Source organism: Diceros bicornis, unplaced genomic scaffold (assembly GCF_020826845.1).
Source record: "Diceros bicornis minor isolate mBicDic1 unplaced genomic scaffold, mDicBic1.mat.cur scaffold_877_ctg1, whole genome shotgun sequence".
In the NCBI taxonomy this organism is placed as follows: Eukaryota; Metazoa; Chordata; class Mammalia; order Perissodactyla; family Rhinocerotidae; genus Diceros; species Diceros bicornis.
In genome coordinates, this window is record NW_026691758.1 from 1 (window position 1) to 22500 (window position 22500).

The 22500-nt window shown below is 51.9% G+C and overlaps 1 protein-coding gene across 1 annotated transcript in view; it reads left to right on the forward strand.

Annotated features, from left to right (window-relative positions):
* Positions 1–77: 77 nt before the first annotated feature.
* LOC131403784 (collagen alpha-1(I) chain-like) overlaps positions 78–22500 on the forward strand; it is a 30339-nt gene continuing 7916 nt past the window's right edge. Inside the window, exons 1-3 of the mRNA XM_058538078.1 lie at positions 78–293; positions 471–798; positions 859–1919. Coding sequence (XP_058394061.1) covers positions 78–293; positions 471–798; positions 859–1919 — 1605 coding nt within the window. The remainder of the gene's footprint in view (positions 294–470; positions 799–858; positions 1920–22500) is intronic.

Genomic DNA, 22500 nt, shown 5'->3' on the forward strand with positions numbered 1-22500 from the left:
TCCCAGGCGACAAACGTCCGGAGACAGCGTGTCAGCACCTATCTGGCAGCGAAAAAACGACCATTTCGGGCGAAAGAATGGCCGCACCAGGCGACGGGGCCCACCCACGGATCACGGCGGCACCCCTTGGATCACGGGCCCGGTCACCAGGCCCCCGGCACCACCCCATCGCCACCAGCCCCGGAGCCCCCGCGACCATCTGGTCGACCCCGGAAGTGCGGCGGCAGAGGGGGCGCGGGGGCACGCGGGACCCGCGCCCGGCCGGGTACACCCTCGCCGTCTCGCCCTCGAGGGCAGGCGGCCGGTCCATCCTCCTCTCCGGGGCAGGACTTGGGGAAAAAAAAAGATTCCTCAGAGGCGCCCCAGGCGACCGGGCCCCACACGGGCAGGCCGGCGTCCGTCCCACGTGCCCCCCTACCCCACCCGGGGCTCCACCTGCCTCTCGAGCCGGTCCCCACCTCCGGACCCAGAGGCTTTCGGAAAACTTGGCGATAGAAATCCAGCGCGACGACCCGGACCCACGCGGTCACGTGTCCGGGACGGGGACGCCCTCTCCCCGGCCCACCCTCGAGGGCGGGGGCCGGTCCGCGCTCTCCTCCGGAGCGGGACTTGAAAAACATCCCTCGGAGTCGCCTCCGACGACCGGGCCGCCACCACGGACGGCCCGGGCCGGTCGGTCCCCACCGCCAGAGCGGGACTCGGAAAACGCGGTGAGAAAAGTCGAGTCCGACGACCCGGAGCCACCCGTGCCCGCGGCCGAGCCGCCGCGGTCTCGCCCTCCACGGGCCTCCCCGCAAGGCCCGGGCCGGTCCCCGACCTCCGGAGCGGGGCGGCGAGCAAGAAACCGGTGACACGGAGGGCCCGACGACCCGGGCCGCACGGGGAACGCCAGCCGGGCTCGGGAACTCCCCCCCCCACCTCGCCGGCCCCGGTCGGTCCCCGAGGGTCGCAGTGGCACCGGCGTCTGCTGGTCGACCCGTCCGGGCGGCCCCGCACACCCCGCCGGCCTCGAGGAGCGCGGCGACAGCCACCCCCCCACACTCTCCTGCACGTCCAATCTCCGCCCGGCGGACGACGCGCCCGCGCCCCAGCACGACCGGGACCGATCCCGCCACTGCCACCGGCCTCCCGGAACTCCGCCTCGGTCACCGCGGCCAAGTCACCTCCCTTGCCGAGGTCGCCGGAGCTCCGGAGGACAGAAACGATATAAAAGCGGCCGCCAGGTGGCACCGGACAACCGGCGCGAACGTCAGCGGGACGGATCCGGATCCCTGGCCGGCCGGGGCGCGCAGCCGGGCCGCCTGGCGGCCCGACCCCGTCCCGACCCACCCCGGGTCCCATCTCCCGGCCCGGCGCGGCCAGGGGGCATCCGCCTCGGGGCTCCCAGCCGGCACGGCGCGACCCCGGCCGCCGGAGAGGGACTCGGAAAACGTGTGTGCTTCGGGCGCTCGCCCGTGAGGGGACGGGGAACATTCCCTCAGAGACGCCAGCAGGGGCGCCGGGACTGCCGGCACCGGCTGGCTTCCCGGGGTGGCCCCGAGCGCTTCCCGGGCTCCCGGGAGGACTCAGGGAAACGCGGCGGGCGGGGCACCGCCAAAACGAAACCGGGCGAGTCGTCAGAGGACGACGACGACAGGGGAACGACGGAGCAACTGTCCGCATCCCGTCACTTCCAACCCGCGACGGCTTCCCAAGGCAGGCAGGCAAAGCCCAGAGGCCGCCGGGGGGAAACGACGGCGACGCCTGACCGCACGGAGGTTGAAGAGACACGAACGTGTCTCCCTCCGCGCGGGCCGCGACACAGTCCCGAGACAGCGCGCGGGGCTGGGGAGCGTGGGTGCAAATGCACCAGTGGCGACCAGAATATCGATGTCAGCGGTCCTTACCGTCGTGACAAGCGAGCAGACCCACAGAAAGTGGTGGGGGGGTGGGGGAAGAGACTTCACAGCCATCCGCTCAACAGATCAGGTTCCAGTACGTCCGTACAAGGCCACGCTGCGAGTGTGTGTGTGTGCGTCTGCACGTGCGTGTGTTTGAGATGAGATACCTGTTGAACTGTTCCCTGAAACTAGAAAACGAAGAAAGGTGTAGATCTTTTGCCGGTTAAAAATAATAACATTAATTGTTTCACGAAGAAAGTTGTAGATCTTTTGCCGGTTAAAAATAATAACATTAATTGTTTCACGAAGAAAGTTGTAGATCTTTTGCCGGTTAAAAATAATAACATTAATTGTTTCACAGAACCGGCCAAACCTGCCAAAACTGAATTTTGGCCATCATGCAAAAGCAACCCACGGGAGTAAAAAGATGGCCTCTCCATCAAATGGGAGTAGGGCGACTGAACATCCACAGGCAAGCAAGCAAACACACAAAAGACCCTTGACCGGGCGGGCCTCGTGGCTTAGCGGTTAAGTGTGCGCGCTCCGCTACTGGCGGCCCGGGTTCGGATCCCGGGCGCGCACCGACGCACCGCTTCTCCGGCCATGCTGGGGCCGCATCCCACGTACGGCAACTAGAAGGACGTGCAGCTATGACATACAACTATCCACTGGGGCTTTGGGGGAAAAATAAATAAAGTTATTTTTTAAAAAAACTTTACTTTTTATACCGTCTTTACTGAAAACACCCTTCTTCCTTTTCCTTGAATATGAAGGTGTTTCCCTTATTAATTTTTAGTAGCTTTAGTCACATATACATATTTTTGTGTGTGTGTGAGGAAGATCAGCCCTGAGCTAACATCCATGCCAATCCTCCTCTTTTTGCTGAGGAAGACTGGCCCTGAGCTAACATCCGTGCCCATCTTCCTCCACTTTATGTGGGATGCCGCCACAGCATGGCCTGACAAGCCGTGCGTCGGTGTGCGCCCGGGATCTGAACCCGGGCCGCCAGCAGCGGAGCGGGAGCACTTAACCGCTACGCCACAGGGCCGGCCCCCTAATCACATACATTAATTAGAATTTTTAGGGGACCGCCCAGCCCAGTGACGTAGCAGTTAAGTTCGCATGCTCCACCTCAGTGGCCCAGGGTTCACTGGTTCGGATCACGGGCTCAGACACACACACCACTCTTAAAGCCGTGCTGAGGTGGCATCCCACATAGAGTCACTAGAAGAATGGACAAGTATGACATACAACTATCTACTGGGGCTTTGGGGAGAAAAGAAAGGAAAATAGGAGGAAGATTGTTAATAGATGTTAGCTCAGGGCCTCAATATGTGTCACAAACATGTGGAAACTAAACAACGGGCTACTGAACAACTGTTGGATCAATGAGGAAATCACAGGAGAAATCAGAAAACGTTGGGCCAGCCATGACGGCCTAGGGGTTACAGTTTGGTGCACTCCACTTCGGCAACCCAGGTTCGGTTCCCAGGCGTGGAACCACGCCACTCCTTGGTCAGTAGTCATGCCGTGGTGGTGGCTCTCGTAGAAGAACTAGAAGGACTTACAACTAGAATAGACAACTATGTATCAGGGCTTTGGGGAGGAAGTAAATAAAAAGAGGAAGATGAGCAACAGATGTTAGCTCAGGGCAAATGTTTCCCAGGCCCCCCCCCCAAAAAAAATAGTAATCCCTCACTAGAGTTAAAAAAATATACCTAGAGACAAATCAAAATGAAAACACAACATACCAAAACTTATGGGCTGCAGCAAAAGCAGCGCTAAGAGGGAAATGAATAGAAAAACAGGCCTACCTCAACAAACAAGAAAAATCTCAAATAAACAAGCTTGCCCTATACCTAAAGGAACTAGAAAAAGACCAAACAAAGCCCAAAGTCAGTAGAAGGAAGGAAATAATAAAAATCACAGCAGACATTAATGAAATAGAGACTAAAAAAATACATACATAAAATAGAAAGGAAACTAAGATCCAGTTCTTTGAGAAGATAAACAAAATGGGCAAACCCTCAGCCAGAATCACTGAGAAAAAAAGAGAGAAGACTGAAATAGATAAAATCAGAAAGGAAAGAAGAGAAGTTACAACAGACACCACAGGAATGCAAAGGATTATAAGAGACTGTTATGAAAAGCTATACGCCCACAGACAGGATGATAACCTAGAAGAAATGGATAAGTTCTTAGAATCCTGCGACCTCCCAAAACTGAATCAAGAAGAAAGAGAGAGGGCCCGCCCGGTGACGTAGCGGTTAAGTTCACCCATTCCGCTGTGGTGGCCCAGGTTCCCTGGTTCGGATCCTGGGTGTGGACCTACTCACCGCTCATGAAGCCATGCTGAGGTGGCGTCCCACATAGAAGAGCTACAACTCTACAACTATGATACAGAGCTATGTAGTGGGGCTTTGGGGAGAAAAAAGAGGAAGATTGGCAACAGATGTTATCGCAGGGCCAATCTTCCTCCAGAAGAAGGAGGAGGAGGAGGAGGAGGAGGAGGAGGAGGAGGAGGAGGAGGAGGAGAAGAAGAAGAAGAAGAAGAAGAAGAAGAAGAAGAAGAAGAAGAAGAAGAAGAAGAAGAAGAAGAAGAGAGAATCTGAATAGACCAATCACAAGTAAAGAGATTGAAACGGTAATCAAAAACCTCTCAGAAAAGAAAAGTCCAGAGCAAGACAGCTCCCCTGGTGAGTTCTACCAAACATCCAAATAAGACTCAATATCTGCCCTTCTCAAATTCTTCCAAAAAATTAAAGAGGAGGGGAAGCTTCCTAACTCATTCTACGAGGCCAATATTACTCTGACATCCGAACCGGACAAGGACAGCATAGAACAAGAAAAATACAGGCCAATATCACTGATGAACATCGATGCAAAAATCCTCAGGGAAATATTAACGACTCGAATACAACACATCCCAAGGATCATCCACCACGACCCAGCGGGATTTATTCCAGGCATGTGGGGATGGTTCCACGTCCACAAATCAATCAAGGTGAACACACCACGTTAACAAAATGAGGAATAAAAACCACGTGACCATCTCAATAGAGGCAGAGGAAGCATTGGACAAGATCCAACATCCATTTATGATAGAAACTCTCGAGAAAATGGGCATGGAAGGAAAGTACCTCAACAGAATGAAGGCCACACATGGCAAACCCACAGCCCAACCTCATACTCAACGGAGAAAAACTGAAAGCCATTCCTCTGAGAACGTGAACAAGACAAGGATGCCAGCTCTCACCACTCTTATTCGGCATACTCCTGGAAGTCTGAGCCAGATCGATGAGGCAAGAAAAGGAAATAAAAGGGATCCAAGTCGGACAGGCAGAAGTGAAACTCTCACTATTGGCGGGTGACACGATTCTCTATATAGAAAACCCTCAGGAATCCACCGAAAACCTCCTGGAAATAATCAACAAATACAGTCGAGTTGCAAGATACAAATCAACAGACAGAAATCAGTTACATTTCGACACACTAACGACAAACTAGTGGAAAGTGAAGTTGAGAATACACTCCCATTTACAATCACCGCACAAAGAAGAAAATAGCAAGGAATAGACTTTACCGAGGAGGTGAAAGACCTATACGCTGAAAACTGTAAGACGTTACCGAGAGAAATCGAAGAAGAAAGAGATGGAAAGATGTTCCATGCTCGTGGATTGGAAGAGTAAACATCGTTAACGAGGTCCGTTTGTACAGAATTCTCTCATCCTCAACTTCCCGACCTTGCCAATAAGATAAGAACGTCACTCTCCTCCTGGGATAGAGAGGACATCTTCCTCGGGGTGTGTGTGTGGAGGGGAGGGTGGTTGGTTGGTTGGTTGACCGACCTCCTGCTTCCAGGAAGCAAAGAAGGAGGGTCAGTCAGCACTCCATTCTTGCACCTGCTCCCTGATGGGGGTAAGGTTTTGCTCGTTTGTTGTTGTCGTCCTCTTTAAAAGCGTCTGTGTGTAGCTCAAAACAATACCCCAGCGTCCTTTCCGTCTCAGTGTTTGACCCGAGGTTTCAGCTTTTGACAGGAGGAGGGACACGTTTTTCTGGGGCACTCATTTTTATGACACGATGGTGTGGGTGAAGAAGGATAAGATGGGCGGGGGTGGGCCCGTGCCTTTTCTTTTCGCACGTGGTGGGGAGACGACTCGGCTCTTGCCAGACGGGATCTCATTTCCCCGTGAACCATCGGGCGGGCTATCAGGGGTAAAGAGGGAGAGCAAAGGTTTGAAGGACGTGGAGAAGATGTGTTCCAGATGCCAGGGTCTCCGGATTTCACCGGAGGCACACGAAAGTCACTGATTTCTGGACCACGTTTACGGCCGATGTCACGCGTAGGTCATTTTGAAACGAGGAGGCTACCGTCTGAGCCAATTTGGATATCGTCTCCAGCTCCCCCGAGCGGTGGAGCTGTGCGAGTCTAAGATGGGGCACATCCAGGGAGAGAATTGTGCCAGGGAAAGGGAGGCAGCAGTAAGTCATCGAGGATAAGGTCTTTAGAGGAGACTGACTCTTCTCAAGTGGATGAGGTAGCAGGAGATTTTTGTTTCATGGGTGTTAGCTATACGGGTTGGGAGGGAGCCGGGGGAGGGGCGGGGGCTTGTGGTGGGGACACGGGTGGTGTTTATGTCCTGGTTAAGGTGAAAACACTCTTCAAGTGGAGATTTTTGTGCAAGGGTCCGGTCTGGCAGGACGGGAGGGTGCGGGTGGGTCCATTTAGCACGAAATCAGAAGAATCTGTAGCAGTAGTCCAGCCTCAGGCCTTTTGAGAAATAGGCAGAGAGGGGAGTTGAGCTTCATTCGTCACGGCAACCGGGACCTCAGGAGTAACAACTTCCATGTAAGAAGTAAAACTAGAACATGCTGTAGGAGGAAGAATTCTAAGAGAAAGAATTGGGGGTACAGGGCCAGCAAAGAGATTTTAAGACTTGACCTCAGAAGCGTGATCCATAAAAAGAAATGGAGACATTGGAAATCATCAAAATTAAACTCCTAGGTTCTGTGAAACACCCTCTTAAGAGGACGAAACGACCAAGGACAGAGTCTGGGGGCAGAAAATCTGTGCAAACCACACCTCTGATTGGAATTTGTAAAGAACCCTCAAAATGCAGTAGCAGTATCTTGGGAAAAAAAAAAAATCCAAATACACAATAAACAAAAAGACAGAGCAGGCATCTCACATGGAGAGGAGGAGATAACCGATGAATTTACAAATCTGCACGTGAAAAGATGTGAGCCGTTTCCTGGAGATGCAAATGAGAATCGGAGTGAGATATCCTCGGGACACATTTGTCAGAATGCCTTCAGCAAAATACGAGAACAGTATCAAACTGCTAGCGAGGTCGCGGACGGACAGGCCGAGTCACTCACTCACGCCTCCCTGGTGGTGATGTAAAGTGGCATGGCCACTGCGGAAAACAGCGTGGGGGTTTCCAAGACTCACCAGCAACAACGACAAGAAAAAAACGACGACAGAAAATTGCAACCTCTAAGCCCTCGGAACGTCCTGCCTCCTAAGAGTGTCTTTGTTTAGCTGGGGCCTTGGGTGGTTGAGGGCCCCAGTGTGATTTCTGGCGCGGGGTCGGGGGGGTGGGGGGGCGTGGGGGGGTGGGGGGGGCTCGGGCCGTGCGGTCTCAGGTGGAGCTCCAGGAAGTCAGCTTCGTGGAGCCCTGTGAGTCCTTCTGGGGAGGCAGGCATCAAGCTCAAGGGTGCTCTGGAGGACACCACGCCCGAGCGGCCCGAGAACTTTCATGTTCATTCACGAAAAATCCTGGACACGAATGTTCTCAGCAGCTCTGTTCATCACAGCCCCGGATGGGAAACCACACAGATGTCTGATAAATAAATGGCAAGCAATAGGATATACTGGAGTATATGAGGAAGCCATTTGGTGTAAAACGAATTCAGCCTGACCTTGTTTTTCCAAAAGGGCCAGATGTGGCCTTTGAGCATAGATTGTCTATCTGCTTTAGGCATTTACTAGGCCACAAAGACAAGAATAAATGCCCTTAAGCTAAAGTAACTTCCCCCACATCAGCATTTCCTGGAGGGTAAGCCTCTCTCTCTCTAGGCTAAGGATTGATTGCTGACCCCGCTGTGACCACCCAGCTGGGGACCACAGACCTGCTCTCTGCAGTGTTCATCAATTGCTGTGTGAATCGCTGTGCCGGGTAGGCAGGCCCCGGCAGGCAGGCCGGGCAATCTCGTGAGTGCTGTAAAAGGGACATTCCAATCCTGTGCGATAGACACTCTGACGGTATATAACCACGCGGTACACCCCACTTCTTTGGCGCCCTTCCTTCCTTGGGGAAGGAAGGCCCTGGGCTATGTGGTCCTCAAATTTGGCTCATAATAAACTCACCCCAATTCTGATTTATAGATTGGTTATGGATTACTTGCGTCAACCTGTCCTTCAACAGTCCCCCTCCCTTGCCTATGTCGCCGGAGCTCCGGAGCACAGAAACTATATAAAAGCGGCCGCTAGATGGCACCGGACAATCAGCACAAACGTCCCCGGGAGGGAGGGAGGGATCCGGAGCGCGGGCCCGCGAGAGTGCACAGCCTCCGCCCACCGCCCCGATCGTGTCCTGGCCCACCTCGGATCATGACTCTCACCCTGGGGCGGCCGGGAGGGCGTCCCGCGAGGCCCCCGGGCGTCCACCTCGGAGGTCCCAGCCGGCACGGCACAACCCCGGGCGCAGAAGGAGGACTTGGAAAGCTGAGGGGGAGGGGCAGTTGCTGGGAAGGGAGACAGACTCCCCACACCACTCCCGGGCCGGGCCTGGGCCGGGCCGGGCCGGCTGGCTGATGCAGACGTGGAAAATTCCCTCGGAGACACCAGCAGGGGGGCTGGGGCTGCCGGCACCTGCTTCCCGGAGTGGCCTGAGTGCTTCCCTGGCTCCCGGGAGGGCTTCGGAAAACGTGGCGGGCGGGGACTGTCAAACCGAAACCACGCAGGCCTCGTCAGAGGACGACAACAATGACAGAGGAAGAACGGAGGAATTGTTTGTACCCTGTCACTTCCAGGCCACAAGGTCTTTCTAAGGCGGACAGACAAATCCCAGAGGCCACTGAGGAAATGACTGATACACTTGACCACAGCAAAGTTTAAAAGACAAAATGTGTCTCTGCACGGGCCACAAAAAAAGGTCCAAAGACAACACACAGGGGTGGGGAGCATGGGTGCAAATGCATGAGTGAGTGGGGATAAGAATACTGATTTCAGCAGTCCTTACCATCACGACAAACAAGCAAACCCACAAAAATGGTAGGGGGTAGGAGGCAGAGACTTCACAGCCATCCACTCAAGAAATCAAGTTCCAGTACATCCGTACAAGGCCACGCTGAGAGTGCGTGTGTGTGTGTGTGTGTGTGTGTGTGTGTGTGTGTTTGAAATGAGGTAAATGTTGACGTTGAACCGTTCCATGAAAGTACAAAAAAATATTTGTAGATCTTCTGCCATTAAATTTTTTTTTTAACAGTGCACTTATTTCCCTCAAAAAAGAAAGGAAAAGAAGATTATGAAAGGCAAACAGAGGGGCCGGCCAGGTGTCGTAGCGGTGATGTTCACACACTCTGCTTCAGCGGCCCAGGGTTCACCCGTTTGGATCCTGGGCACAGACAGACCTACTCAGCGATCATCAAGCCACGCTGAGGCAGTGTCCCACATAGAGCAACTAAAAGGAGGTATAACTATGACATACATACAACTATCTACTGGGGCTCCGGGGAGAAAAAAAGAGAGGAAAAAAGGAGGAAGGTTGGTAATAGATGTTAGCTCAGGGCCTCAGTACGCGTCACAAACATGTGGAAACTAAACAACGGGCTACTGAACAGCTATTGGATCAATGGAGAAATCAAAAAAATATCGGGCCAGCTCTGATGGCCTAGGGGTTAAAGTTTGGTGCGCTCCACTTCGGCAGGCAGCTCAGGTTCCGTTCCCAGGCGTGGAACCACGCCGCTTCTCAGTCAGTAGTCACGCTGCGGTGGTGGGCTCACACAGAAGAACTAGAAGGACTTACAACTAGAATATATGTGGCAGGGCTTTGGGGAGAAAAAAAATAAAAAGAGGAAGATTGGCAACAGATGTCAGCTCAGGGCCTACCCCGCCCCCCCGCCAAAAAAAGAAAATTAAAGATTAAAAAAACATTTGAAAAGGCAAACAGAGAGAGTAAAACGGGTAAACAGCCAAAACCTTAGTCCTCTGCATACAGAGGCCTCTTCCTTTTTGAGCCTAGGAAAGTATTTTGACTAAACATAGAATTCCTGTCCTTGGTGTAGATTCACTCAAAGGTAAAGCAAAACCTGATACAATTTCCTTAACAAGAGCAGACTGGAAGTTAGAGAAGACTATGCTTTTAAGAAAGAGGAAACCAAATTCTAATTTTGCACCAGCTTACTTCTGATACTAAAACTCAGTTACCGAATCAAATCCATTTCCATCTTAACCAACTTGACCACACACAAAACTTTTTCCTCAGAGTTGTTTTTTCCCCACACACTTTTCACAGGCTTTTTAAAGAAACAAGAATGGCTATTTTTTATACCGTCTTCACTGAAAACATCCATCTTCCTTTCCATGAAGACAAAGACGTTTCCCTTATTAATTGTTAGTAGCTTCAGTCACATATATTAGTTAGAACTTTTAGAGGCCGGCCCAGTGGCGTAGCGGTTAAGTTTGCGTGCTCCGCCTCAGCTGCCGGGGGTCCACCGGTTCAGATCTTGGGCTCGGGCCTACGCACAGCTCATCAAGCCATGCTGAGGCGGCATCTCACATAGAGCAACTGGAAGGACGTACAACTATGACATACAACGATCTACTGCGGCTCTGGGGAGGAAAAAAATAAAAGGAAAAAAGGAGGAAGATGGGCAATAGATGTTAGCTCAGGGCCGATGTCCCAGATAATTTAATTAATTGATTGATCGATTGATTGATGGCTTCATTAAAGAATTTATAACGCCTAGAAACCTTAATTTTTAGTGAGAACTAAGAGGTAAGCAACTGTGAACTGTTTTGTCCGTTAGCATTTTGTGGCTTGGCAAATCCTATGAACACTTTATAATTTTTAGAAACATGTCATTTCATAGCATACTCTTCATAAAGCACAAGACATGTTTATTAATAGTCCCAAACATCTTTTAGTTTCTCTGTCCTCAGAAGCCAACAGTGGATAAACCTATATTTAGTCGTTAAGGTCTAATATTTTATCCTATTTGGAAACGATCTAGCTATTCAATTAATGTTTTTTTTTTAAAGATTTTATTTATTTATTTTTCCCCCCAACGCCCCAGTAGCTAGCTGTCTGTCATAGCTGCACATCCTCCTAGTTGCTGTATGTGGGACCCGGCCTCAGCGTGGCCGGAGAAGCGGTGCGTCGGTGCGATCCCGGGATCCGAACCCGGGCCGCCAGCAGCGGAGCGCGCGCACTTAACCGCTAAGCCGCGGGGCTGGCCCTTCAATTAATGTTTTATCCCTTAATTTCACGTAGCCAAACATCCAGGTTTCAAGCTACCAAAGAGATTTTGGAAGTTGTTTTAAGTACACATGCCAGGGCCGGCCCCGTGGCTTAGCGGTTAAGTGCGCGCGCTCCGCTGCTGGCGGCCCGGGTTCGGATCCCGGGCGCGCACCGACGCACCGCTTCTCCGGCCACGCTGAGGCCACGTCCCACATACAGCAACTAGAAGGATGTGCAGCTGTGACAGACAACTATCTACTGGGGCTTTGGGTGAAAAAAAAAGGAGGAGGATTGGCACTAGATGTTAGCTCAGAGCCGGTCTTCCTCAGTAAAAAAAAAAAAAAAAAAGAGGAAGACAAGCATGGATGTTAGCTCAGGGCTGATCTTCCTCACACACACACACACACACACACAAAATAAGTACACATGCCATAAAATGTAACTCCTGCTAAAAGTTTATCAGAGTGACGTCAGCATCATGGTGGCATGAGTTGTTCCCTTCGCCTCTCCCCTCTAAGGTACAACCAAACAGACGTCTACTGACCGACACAGGGATTCCCTACACAGCACAACAAGATGCTGAGAGATCCATGCGGCTGTAGGGGAGGAAGGCAAACCCTCTACCGTCTTTAGGTCCTTCTGGCTGGGCTACAAATTAAATCGACACGAGATGGAGTAACAGGAGAAAATCAAACAAAGCTTTAGAACGTGTATACACGGGAGAGACTCAGGAAAAGGGAACAACTCACCAACACGGCCGAGCTGCCAGTTTAAATATTATCTTCAGCTTTAGCTTTTTAGACAGAGGAGGACCTTGGGGGTAGTGGTTTGGGATTTCAAAGAGGAGGAAGGCAATTTACACGGCGTTGGAAACGTAAATGGGCCAACTACAGACAAGGTGAGCTGAGACACATGTTTTACATGACATTAAAGTTATGTGATGGCATTAGTCCATCCCTGGAATAGCCCCTTCTATTTTAAATTCTTTTAGGCAGTTGGGGGGAGGTCAGAGTTCCTTTCAGAGTCTTTTGTTCTTAAAAACAATCAAGCCAAAGAGACACATTTTGGGTTGGCCCAGTCTGATCCCCCACACAGCTATACATCTGAAGGTGGGTGGACCGGACCCTCGGGAAGCCCTGGAACTAGGGAAGCGGCCCCTTCCTCCTGACGGTGGCGACGATGCAGGACATGGGTCCTCAAGCTGCAGCCAGCGTGACTGTGAGTGGAGGCAGGGGCAGCCCAGCCTGCGTGCAAACACTCACGGAGTGGCAGATGCCTGGCCTGTGAGAGCACCCACCGAGCGGTGGCAGTCCTGCCCGCATGAACTTGGAGTGGCCCGACCGGCACAACTGTGAGCAGATGGGGCAGGAACAGAAAAAACAGCCCCCTGTCACCCCCGCCCCCGCCGTGGCAGGTGGAGTCTGTGGCCAGAAGCATTAGAAGCCACAGCAGAAGCGGTGACCCAACCCCGCTTCACCAGCCGGGGGGGCCGCATATGAGTCCCTGGGTCCCTGGGCTCCCACCAGTGACGGCACACCTGTGAACCCAGCACCCCTGGCAGCAGTGCAACCGGCACCCCAAGACAACCTGGGAACAGCAGTGCAGGTGGTGCACGGGACAGCAGTGTGTGAGCCCACGGAGAGCCAGTGGAGGAACACAAGACCCGGGCAATCAGAACCAAAGTAACTGAAGCCTGACCCAAATAAGAGAAGGCCGTGACTACCACAAATGTGCCCCAGCAGAGGATCCATTCATCAAACAGCATGAAGATCGACAGTACAGTAACACAGCAGAACAGAAGGAAAATGACAACTCTCCAGAAACCAAACCCGAAGTCACAGACGATGACCATCTGACAGAGAACTCAAGACAGCTGCCCTAGGGGGCGGCCCCGTGGCTTAGCGGTGAAGTGCATGCGCTCCGCTACCGGCGGCCCGGGTTCGGGTCCGGGCGCGTACCGACGCATCGCCTGTCCAGCCATGCTGAGGCGGCGTCCCACATACAGCAACTAGAAGGGTGTGCAACTATGACACACAACTGCGTCCTGGGGATTTGGGGAGAAAAAGGGGGGGAAAAAAGGAGGAGGATTGGCAACAGATGTCAGCTCAGGGCCGGTCTTCCTCAGAACAAAAAAAAAGAGGAGGATTGGCATGAATGTCAGCTCAGTGCCGATCTTCCTCACACACACACACACACACACACACACACACACACACAGAGAAAACAACTGTCATAGAGAAACTCAACGAGTTACATAAAAACTCAGACAGAAGGACAGTTCGAGGAGCTCAAGAATAAAATTAACGAACAGAAGGAATACTTCAACAAAGAGATTGGAGCTCTAATAGAAAAACCAAACAGAAACTCTAGATATGAAGGACACAAATAGTGAGATTAAAAAATAAGGTTAAAGGCATTAAAAAAAAAAAAAAAAAAAGAGCAGACCCTATGGAGGAGAGAATTAGTGAGGTCTAAGATAGAAGCCTAGAAATGCTCCAGGTAGAGGAGGAGAGAGAACTAAGATTTTTTAAAAAACCACGAAATTCTTTGAGAAATATCCAGCTCGATTAGGAAAAGTAACATAAGGCTTATAATCTCCCAGAGGGAGGAGAAGACAGGGAGAAAGGAGCAGAGAGCTTCTTCAAAGAAATGATTGCTGAGAACTTCCCAAACCTGGGGAAGGAACTGGACCTGCAAGTGCTGTGCGAGTCTAAGATGGGGCACATCCAGGGAGAGAATTGTGCCAGGGAAAGGGAGGCAGCAGTAAGTCATTGAGGATAAGGTCTTTAGAGGAGAGCGACTCTTCTCAAGTGGATGAGGTAGAAGGAGACCGGCTGGATTTGTGTGTGTGTCTGTGTGTGCGTGTGTGTGCGTGTGTGTGTGTGTGTGTGTGTGTGTGTGTGTGTGTGTGTGTGAGGAAGATCAGCCCTGAGCTAACATCCACGCTAATCCTCCTCTCTTTGCTGAGGAAGACCGGCTCTGAGCTAACATCTATTGCCAATTCTCCTCTTCTTTTTCCCCAGAGCACCAGTAGATGGTTGTATGTCACAGTTGCACATCCCTCCAGTTGCTCTATGTGGGTGTGGGAGATCAAGATTTGGCCACCCTGAAATATATCTCTTTACCTTTTTTTTTTTTTTACTTTGAGAATTTTCAAAGGGCCCTGGAACTTCTCAAAGACATTTGCTCTCTTCCTATAAGGAGGAAGATACTAAACTTATTAGGCTTATTCAGTATGTTAAATTACATGGAAAGCATTGTCAGACAAGTGACGATAAGCCTGCTCAGGTGCTATTATGTGGGTAAATGTTATTCATATAGGTGTTTTAAAATTGTATAACGTTACTGAAATGCTGATCTGTCCTGATTATCAGTCATAATTCTGGTTATTATTATTTTAAAGTGTTGTATGTCACAAAATTAACCAAATTTCTTTGTCAATTGCCATTTTGAGGTCTTGTTGCTTAGAGACTTATTTCTTTGCTCTAATGCTTTTGCAAAATATGTTTCAACTTCAGAAAAATTCATGGAAAGGACTCTGATATTTACACTGGAATACAGGTTTCTGACAAACTTTCTGATCACGAAAATGAACGTGGTAAGAAATTACAGAAATCTGATGGAGAAACCGACTTCATGAAGCTGCTAACAAAAAGGTTGGGATCAAGAATGGATTACACAGGACTGAATCAACTGATAAGGATAATTATAATTTCTATGATTTTTCATTTGAAGTGTTGCTGAATTTTCAATGTTTTGTTTTTTCAGATTTAAGGAAAACTTTTTCTCTTTTCTCCTGAGCTAGCTATGATTTATAGCAATTTGGTAAATGATATTTTTGTCAGTAAAATTGAAATATTTATCTTTTTCTCTCTATCTGATCCCTCAAATTTGGAAACTCTTAGTGAGTGAGTATTGTTGTTTTCATGGCAATATAGTTACTTGCATAAGTTCAATAAGAATCTGTTCTCCTTATCACAGGACACAATTGGAAACACTGGTTATGTTACCAAGGTTGTAACTGGAACATCATATTTGCGATATCACCCTGCAGCTTCTGAGGAATGAAGATTTGACTTTATGGAATAAAGCCACATGGAAATATTGGCCTGGTACCTTATGTTCCAAGCAGCACTTACCAGGATAAGTCAAGAATGTCACTTATCTGTCAGGTACAAGGAACCTCGAAATATTTGGGGGGAACCTCAGAAGAGAGGAATTCACCCAAATCTATGGGTATTGCAGACAAAGTCTGATGACAAAATCCTTGGCTTTGCTTTCCTGGCCTCGAGAGACCTTTAAAGTTCAATGTGAGATTCCTTATCAAAAGTTCCAGCAAAGCAGATTTAAAAGAGCCTATGTGATCAACTGCTATTCTTGCTGTACTTATGTAAATAATTGGGCCAACTCTATTGGAACTAGACTTATTTTGCAAACTAGTATTAATTTTGCTATCTTAATAAAAATGAGGGTGATTTTGGAGAGAAAAATTATATTTCGGTAAAAACTATTTCAGTATAAATTTGCGGATATTAGATCCTAGTTTTGTTGTCTTTTGAGGTTTTTGTCTTATATCTGTTGACTGGACTGGATCCTGATTTCTTCTAGTCTCCTGAAACATCTGGCGACAGATGTCCAAACTAACGTTTTTGATTTTTTTCCATCATTTTCATTGGAAATCGCTGAAAACTAAACCTGCCCTTTTTCCTGAAGACTTACAAACTGAAGCCGATGGACTGGACTTGACATAAACTTAAGAGATGACCTGACGACACCATCAGAGACATTTTAAACTGCAAAAGATACTTGGACGCTGACATCTAAAATGCTTCTTCACTGGCTGTCCTCTGAACTCAAAAACACGTTTCCAATCGGCTCCAACCATTAACCTTGTTTCTCTTTTGTTTCCATAGAAATGCTTCTATTAAATACTTGATTGCTTGCTTCCACAATATAGGCGTCACCTTGAGAGCCCACCTGCATCACCACCTTCTGAAATGAACTTAATTGAACCGACCTATTATCAGGACTAAGAAACGTGTTCAGTGAGATGAAACAATCTACCAACTCAGCTTCTGGACTATGAAACTTCTGTAAGTTTCAAAAGGACTGTGAAACTTTTAGTTTCAGAGGCGGGACTGTGGGAGATCAAGATTTGGCCACCCTGAAATATATCTCTTTACCTTGATTGTTTTCTCTGAGGGACATTTGACCTCCCCCACTAACTGCCTAAAGAATTCGACATGGTGGCTCCTTCCTGGAACAGATCTTCTATCATGATGGCTGTAATGATCATGTAAAATAGATGTTACAATGGGAGGGGCACCAAGCCCCTTTTATCCCAAAACTCTAACTCTCCCTGACCACATTCTCTACAGCTGACCCCGAAAAGAATGGTCCTCCTGCCCTCTGAAGTCCCAGGCCACTACCCACCCCCAACACGCTCCTCGCCTTTAGCTGCAATACTTAGGCAAGCAGCTTAGACAGAGGGACGAGTTGCTCATTTCTGAGTTTCTCCCATGTATACATGTTCTTAAACTTGGTATTATTTTCTCCTGCTAACCTGTCTCGTCGATTATTTGGCCAGCCATAAGAACCTTAAGGGAAAGGGCAGAGGGAGATTCTCCCTCTTCCCCCGACATGGGACACGGCCTCAGCATGGCCGGAGAAGCGGTGCGTCGGCGCGCGCCCGGGATCCGAACCGGGGCCGCCAGCAGCGGAGCGCGCGCACATAACCGCTAAGCCACGGGGCCGGCCCTGACCAGCTGGAGTTTTGTTTCGTGTGTGTTAGCTATTGAGGCGGGGGAGCGGCAAGGAGGGAGAGGGGTGGTGGGGGTGGGGGTGGGGGTGGTGTGTCTGCTCTGGGTGAGGCGAGAAAACTCCCCAAGTGGAGATTTTTGTAGAAGGGTCCGGTCCGGCAGGACGGGAGGGTGCGCGTGGGTCCATTTAGCGAGCAATCAGAAGAATCTGTAGTCGCTGAGACTCAGGCCTCTTGGGAAAGAAGCAGAGAGAGGAGTTGAGCTTTGTTCCTCAGAGCAACTGGCGCCTCACGGGTAACCACAGAAGGTTCCCAGAACAAATGAAGTTGCGGGAGCCAGCGTGCCCTGTGTGCTGCTCTCAGCCCGAAGGCGGGCAGGCGGGCAGCTGCTCCCGTCCTGCACTCTCCCACGGTCCGGGTCCCGCCCCCAGCCCCACTCGCACCCACAGGGGAGGGCGGCCCCGGAACAAGTCTCCTCTCATCCACCATCATCTCGCCACCCTGACGGCTTTGCCCGAGATACCAACTCGGCTGTACCCACGCCCATGCGGGATTTTCCTTCGGACGAGGGGCCCGGGTTCACCACGGAGGATGAAACCCCTAGCCTTCCGTTGCCAAGTGGGTGGGACTCGCCAGCCAGGGGGGGGGGGAAGGGAGGTCAGGCCCATTCACTCCAATGGGCCTCACGGAATGGTTTCATTGAAATGCAGAAAGCTCTGCGGTCAAGTCGGAGCCTTTCACTTCGCCTCGGGCGTCTCTCCACTGAATGGCTCTCTTCAACTCCCCCACCCTTAGGCTGCAGCTTCCAAACTGCAGGGAGAGAGGGAGGGAGCATGGATGTCTGAGAAGCGCGACTCCTCTGGGACAGAAAGAGCACCCCCCCCGCCCCCGCTTTCCCTAACCCGCTAAACCACTTGAGAATCAGGGCCGTGGGGACTGACGTCCCGGTTTACGTCTTCCTCACTGCGTGGCGCGTGGCACGGGGCGGGGGCGGGATGGGGAGCCGAATCAAAGGGGGACACCAAACAGATAATCTCGGTGTGTCGGAGTTCACGGGACAAACGCGGGCTTGGAGTCCCGAGGGCCGGGAGAGGCCTGGCAGGGGATGGTTTGACTCATCCACCCTGGGTTACGGGCCCAGCAAGCAAACTCCTAACTGGCGACGCTCTGCTCTAGGTGCAGGTTTTGATCATTCGTCTTCAAGTCCGCTGGATCGGTCTGTCCTCCCTCTCCCACCTGCTTCCCGCGGGAAGTCCTCAGTCTCGTGCCGCATACCCACTGGCGATTTCACGCATCGCCTCCTCACCCTTAAGAAGAGGAAGGATGATGGACAAACATGAAGGAACCCCCACCGACAGCACCTCCGAGTGAACGGGGGGGGGGGGGAGGGGCTCTCTCTCAGTGGGCGAACGGTGGGTGACTCCAAGTCGTGATCCCGAGATTTGACTTTAAAAATCAAATAACCCTGGAACAGTGAACTCGACGAGGAGGATGTGAACGTACCTCGTGCCACTGCCGTACGATTATGAAGGGTGAAAAGGCTAGGTTGTAAGTGCTGTCCATCTTGAAGCACCATTTTAAAGAACAGAACAATAAACACCCTCTCTCCTTGACCCGGAGCAGGGGATTGCCTGCGTCTGTCAGAGAGGGTCACGTCACCTGCACCGTGACCCACCAGGGTTCAGCCATTTGAAATCGGTCCTTCCTCTCGAGGTGACTAAAACTCGCCAATGACAGCAGGTTGTAGGCGCTGTCATTCCCGTCAAGGAAAGGCAGGGAGAATTTCAGCGTTTCAAAGCATACCCTGTCCCCCTTTCACAGCAAGTACCAGCTGAATTATGTGTAATTTCTGAATCGGCTTTCTCCCGGAGTCACTTCACTTCTCTCTCTTGGTGGTGGTGGTGGTGGTGGGGGGGGCAGGGCGCGCCGTGGGGGGGAGGCGGGGCGGCACTTGGAACCAGCGCAGAGCAGCTAAGGCTGTTGCCAAATCTTTCTGTCGGTGCCCACGCATGCAGACTGTGTGTGACCCGAAGGATGTACAGCATCCCACTGAGGGGTGAGGGTGGGGGAGTTTCCGGTGTGTAAGCCTGCGTTCAGCAGGCATAGGGGAGGAGAAATGATGTTCCCGCCGCTATCCCCCTTCTGAGTCCTTGGCTGAGCCCACCCCGGCCCGGTAACAAAAAGACAGATCCAGAAGAGAACGACAGAGAGATTAGGAACGCGTGCAAGGGCACGTCACTCGGGGAGAAGCCTAAAGCGGAAGTCACTCGAAGTGGCGGCTCTGACTGAATTCCAGCTCCTAGAGCACGTCACACCACGGACAATCCAGTTGTAGCGAAATGACAGGAGAAAGGAAAGCGGCTCTAGGCTTCCGAGGCCAGCCACCTGTGGGAAGGTCAATCAAGAGATGGGAGGAGTCAAGGTTTTGTTTGAAACAGAGTCCTCCGGGCTAGCGTCTGGGCTGACAAGCGTCCTCCTGGTTCAGGGAGGGCACCTTTCCCGTGGGAGCTTCATCTCCCGATTTCAGGTCAGGACGACAAGGGAGAGGTCCCGTGCCCTTCTCGCGCCCGCTGTTTCTCAAGGCCAGGGCCTCGAATTCCAAAGAACCCATGTGCCAGAGCGGGTCGATGTGGGGGCAACCTATTCCGGCTCCCTGACTTCACAGGGAAGACTGCTCTCTCCTCATTCTAGGGAAAGCTCCCAAACCACCGTCACCCAGTACGGTCCACCTACACCAACCGTCCCTCCCTCCTTTCGAAATAATTTCTGCAGTGGCAGAAGGACGGACATGCCACACACGCCCCCCAGTCCACCTTCACCTCCACCCCCACCGTCTGCTTCCTTGAGGGCCGAAAGTGCTGCGTCCGAGAACGGAACGGGACTCGGAAACATTCTAAAGGGATGACTCGGGCCTGCCTGTTGAAAAAAGCACCCTGCCGTTAATCTGATTGGTCTTTCCCCGGGGTGTGTGTGTGTGGGGGGGGGGGAGGGGGCGTTGTTAATTTTGAGGTGATGCGAATGTCCTGGAAATAAATACATATTGGTGACGGCTGTGCCAACTGTGTGAATAGACTCCCAAGGCCCACCGGCTGGTGCACTTTTTAAAGGCTTGATTTTACAGGACGTGACCTCAATTTTCAGAGTGATGAAAATTAGGTAGGTGGGTCGGTCTGCAGGTAGTCGGCTTGTCGGTGGGTCTCCCTACCTTTATCACATACACACATAAAGGGAAGAGACAGACAGACGGAGACGGAGACAGCTAGTTCGTTATCGACACTGGGCACAGACATTCATCTGAGTGCTCTTACCCGTTCCCCAAGCTAATAACGTCTGTGTAGATCAAGATCACCCACATAGGAGAACGAGAACCACTTCCCAACAAGCAAGAGGGTCGGTGGGCCTCCACCTCCACCTCCACCTCCACCTCCACCTCCACCTCCACCTCCACCACTTGCATTTGGCAGAGGAGTGGGAAAGCCGGATGGTGGCAAAAAAAGGAAGGCCCATCCCGACGAGAGGTGTTTGGCGTGTGGAAAAGCTGGAGGCGGGCTGACTAGAAGAAGGGCGTCCTATGTAACGGGGGGGGGGGGGGGGGGAGCAGATTTGCTTTCCTCTTTGCTCCCAAGTTGGGTGGGCGGGAGAGGTCCTAAGTCAGGGGCCCAAATGAGGACAGCCGTCAGTTGAGTGGTGACCCTGAATCTCTGAGCGTTTTGGGCCCATCGCCGCGGAGGTGTGCTTTGGGCTTTGCAGCCCGAAAGCCCTCCTCCTGTGAGTTTTCCGCCGGACGCCTTTTGTGGAAAGAGAAACTCGATTGTGCTGCCTGCCTGCCTCCGTCCCTGCCAGCCTCCCTTCTTTCCTCCTGCTCCGTTCCCTCCCCCCTCCTCGCTCTAGCTCTCTGAATACAAAGTAAGGACAGTAATTGTTTTTTTCTGTTTTGACATTTTTTACTTACTTACTTACTTACCTTTTTATTTATTTATTTATTTATTTACTTATTTATTTATTTATTTGTTTGTTTGTTTGTTTGTTTATTTATTTATTTATTTCCCCCAAAGCCCCAGTAGATAGCTGTACGTCCTAGTTGCACATCCTTCTAGTTGCTGTACGTGGGACGCGGCCTCAGCGTGGCCGGAGAAGCGGTGCGTCGGTGCGCGCCGGCGATCCGAAACCTGGCCGCCAGCATCGTAGCGCGCGCACTTCACCGCTGAGCCACGGGGCCCGCGCAAGGAAAGGACAGCCATTGTGATAGCTCCATTTAGAGACATACGCCGACGCTCCCAAGTGTCCGCGCCCTGCATTTTTCTGTATGTTACCAATTTCTCTCTCCAGGCCTTGTCTAGTGGCACGCGGCAATCTTTGTCAATGATAAAAATTATTGTCGGAACCACCATGACAACCCTGCACCTCCGACTGCCCGCCGGACTGCTTCCCACACCTCACTCCCAGCGCTCACCCCCACCCCGCCGGCCATCCTCTCTCCTGTCTTCCCCCTTGCCGGCCCCGACCGGCCCAAGCCGGCTATCTGGTCGACCTCTTGGAGCGCTATATAAGCGGCCGCCAGGCAGGTGGCGCCCGACAAGCAGCCTCATCGTCAGCGGGACGGCTCAGGATCGCGGAGCAGGGAGGCTGCAGCGCCGGCCGGCCAGGTGCTTGGCCGGGTCCCGATCCCCCTCGGGTCTCGTTTCTCGGCCCGAGGCGAGCAGAGGGGGAGAGGCCAGCCCGGTCCCGGAGAGGGGCCTTGGCAACTTTCTTCCGAACGTCCCTGGGACAGGGGCGTCTGGCGGCTAGGGGACGGAGCCGTCCTCCACACGCCTTCGTGCCACAGGCCGGCCGGGCCGGTTCCGGGTCCTGCGGTCGACGTGGAAATCTCAGCGGAGGCATCCCTGCCTGGGCTCCCTTCAGCCGGCGCGAGCGATTCCCGCCCGTGCGGATTTAGAAATGTCCGAGAAGCGAACGAGACCTGGCCCTCCCGCGTCGCCTGGGATCCATCGGGCACCCCTTGTGGATGGAGGACGTTTCCTTCGGTGTTTTCCTTTTTTTTCCTCTCTTGAATCTGCTTCTTTTTTGACTGCCGCTGCCGCCACCGCCGCCACCGCCACCGCCACCAAACATCACTAAACGATAGTCATGAAAACGGTAATGGTTAGAACAATAAAATGTTAATTGCGTGTTTCTTTGCTTTCAACGACTAGAGAGGTATGATTTATGATACTGCATGATCGATCTTTTTCGCCCTCTCTGGATTTCATCCCAGCCAACCAGCCGTCCCATCTGCGCGCCAAGTCCAGGTCGGACAGCTGGTCGACCCGGGGAACCGGGACCCCCGTCGTCCCGAGGGTCCGCAGGGCCTCGGGACCTTCAGACCCTAGCGGCCTCGCGTGCCCAAACACACCATGGG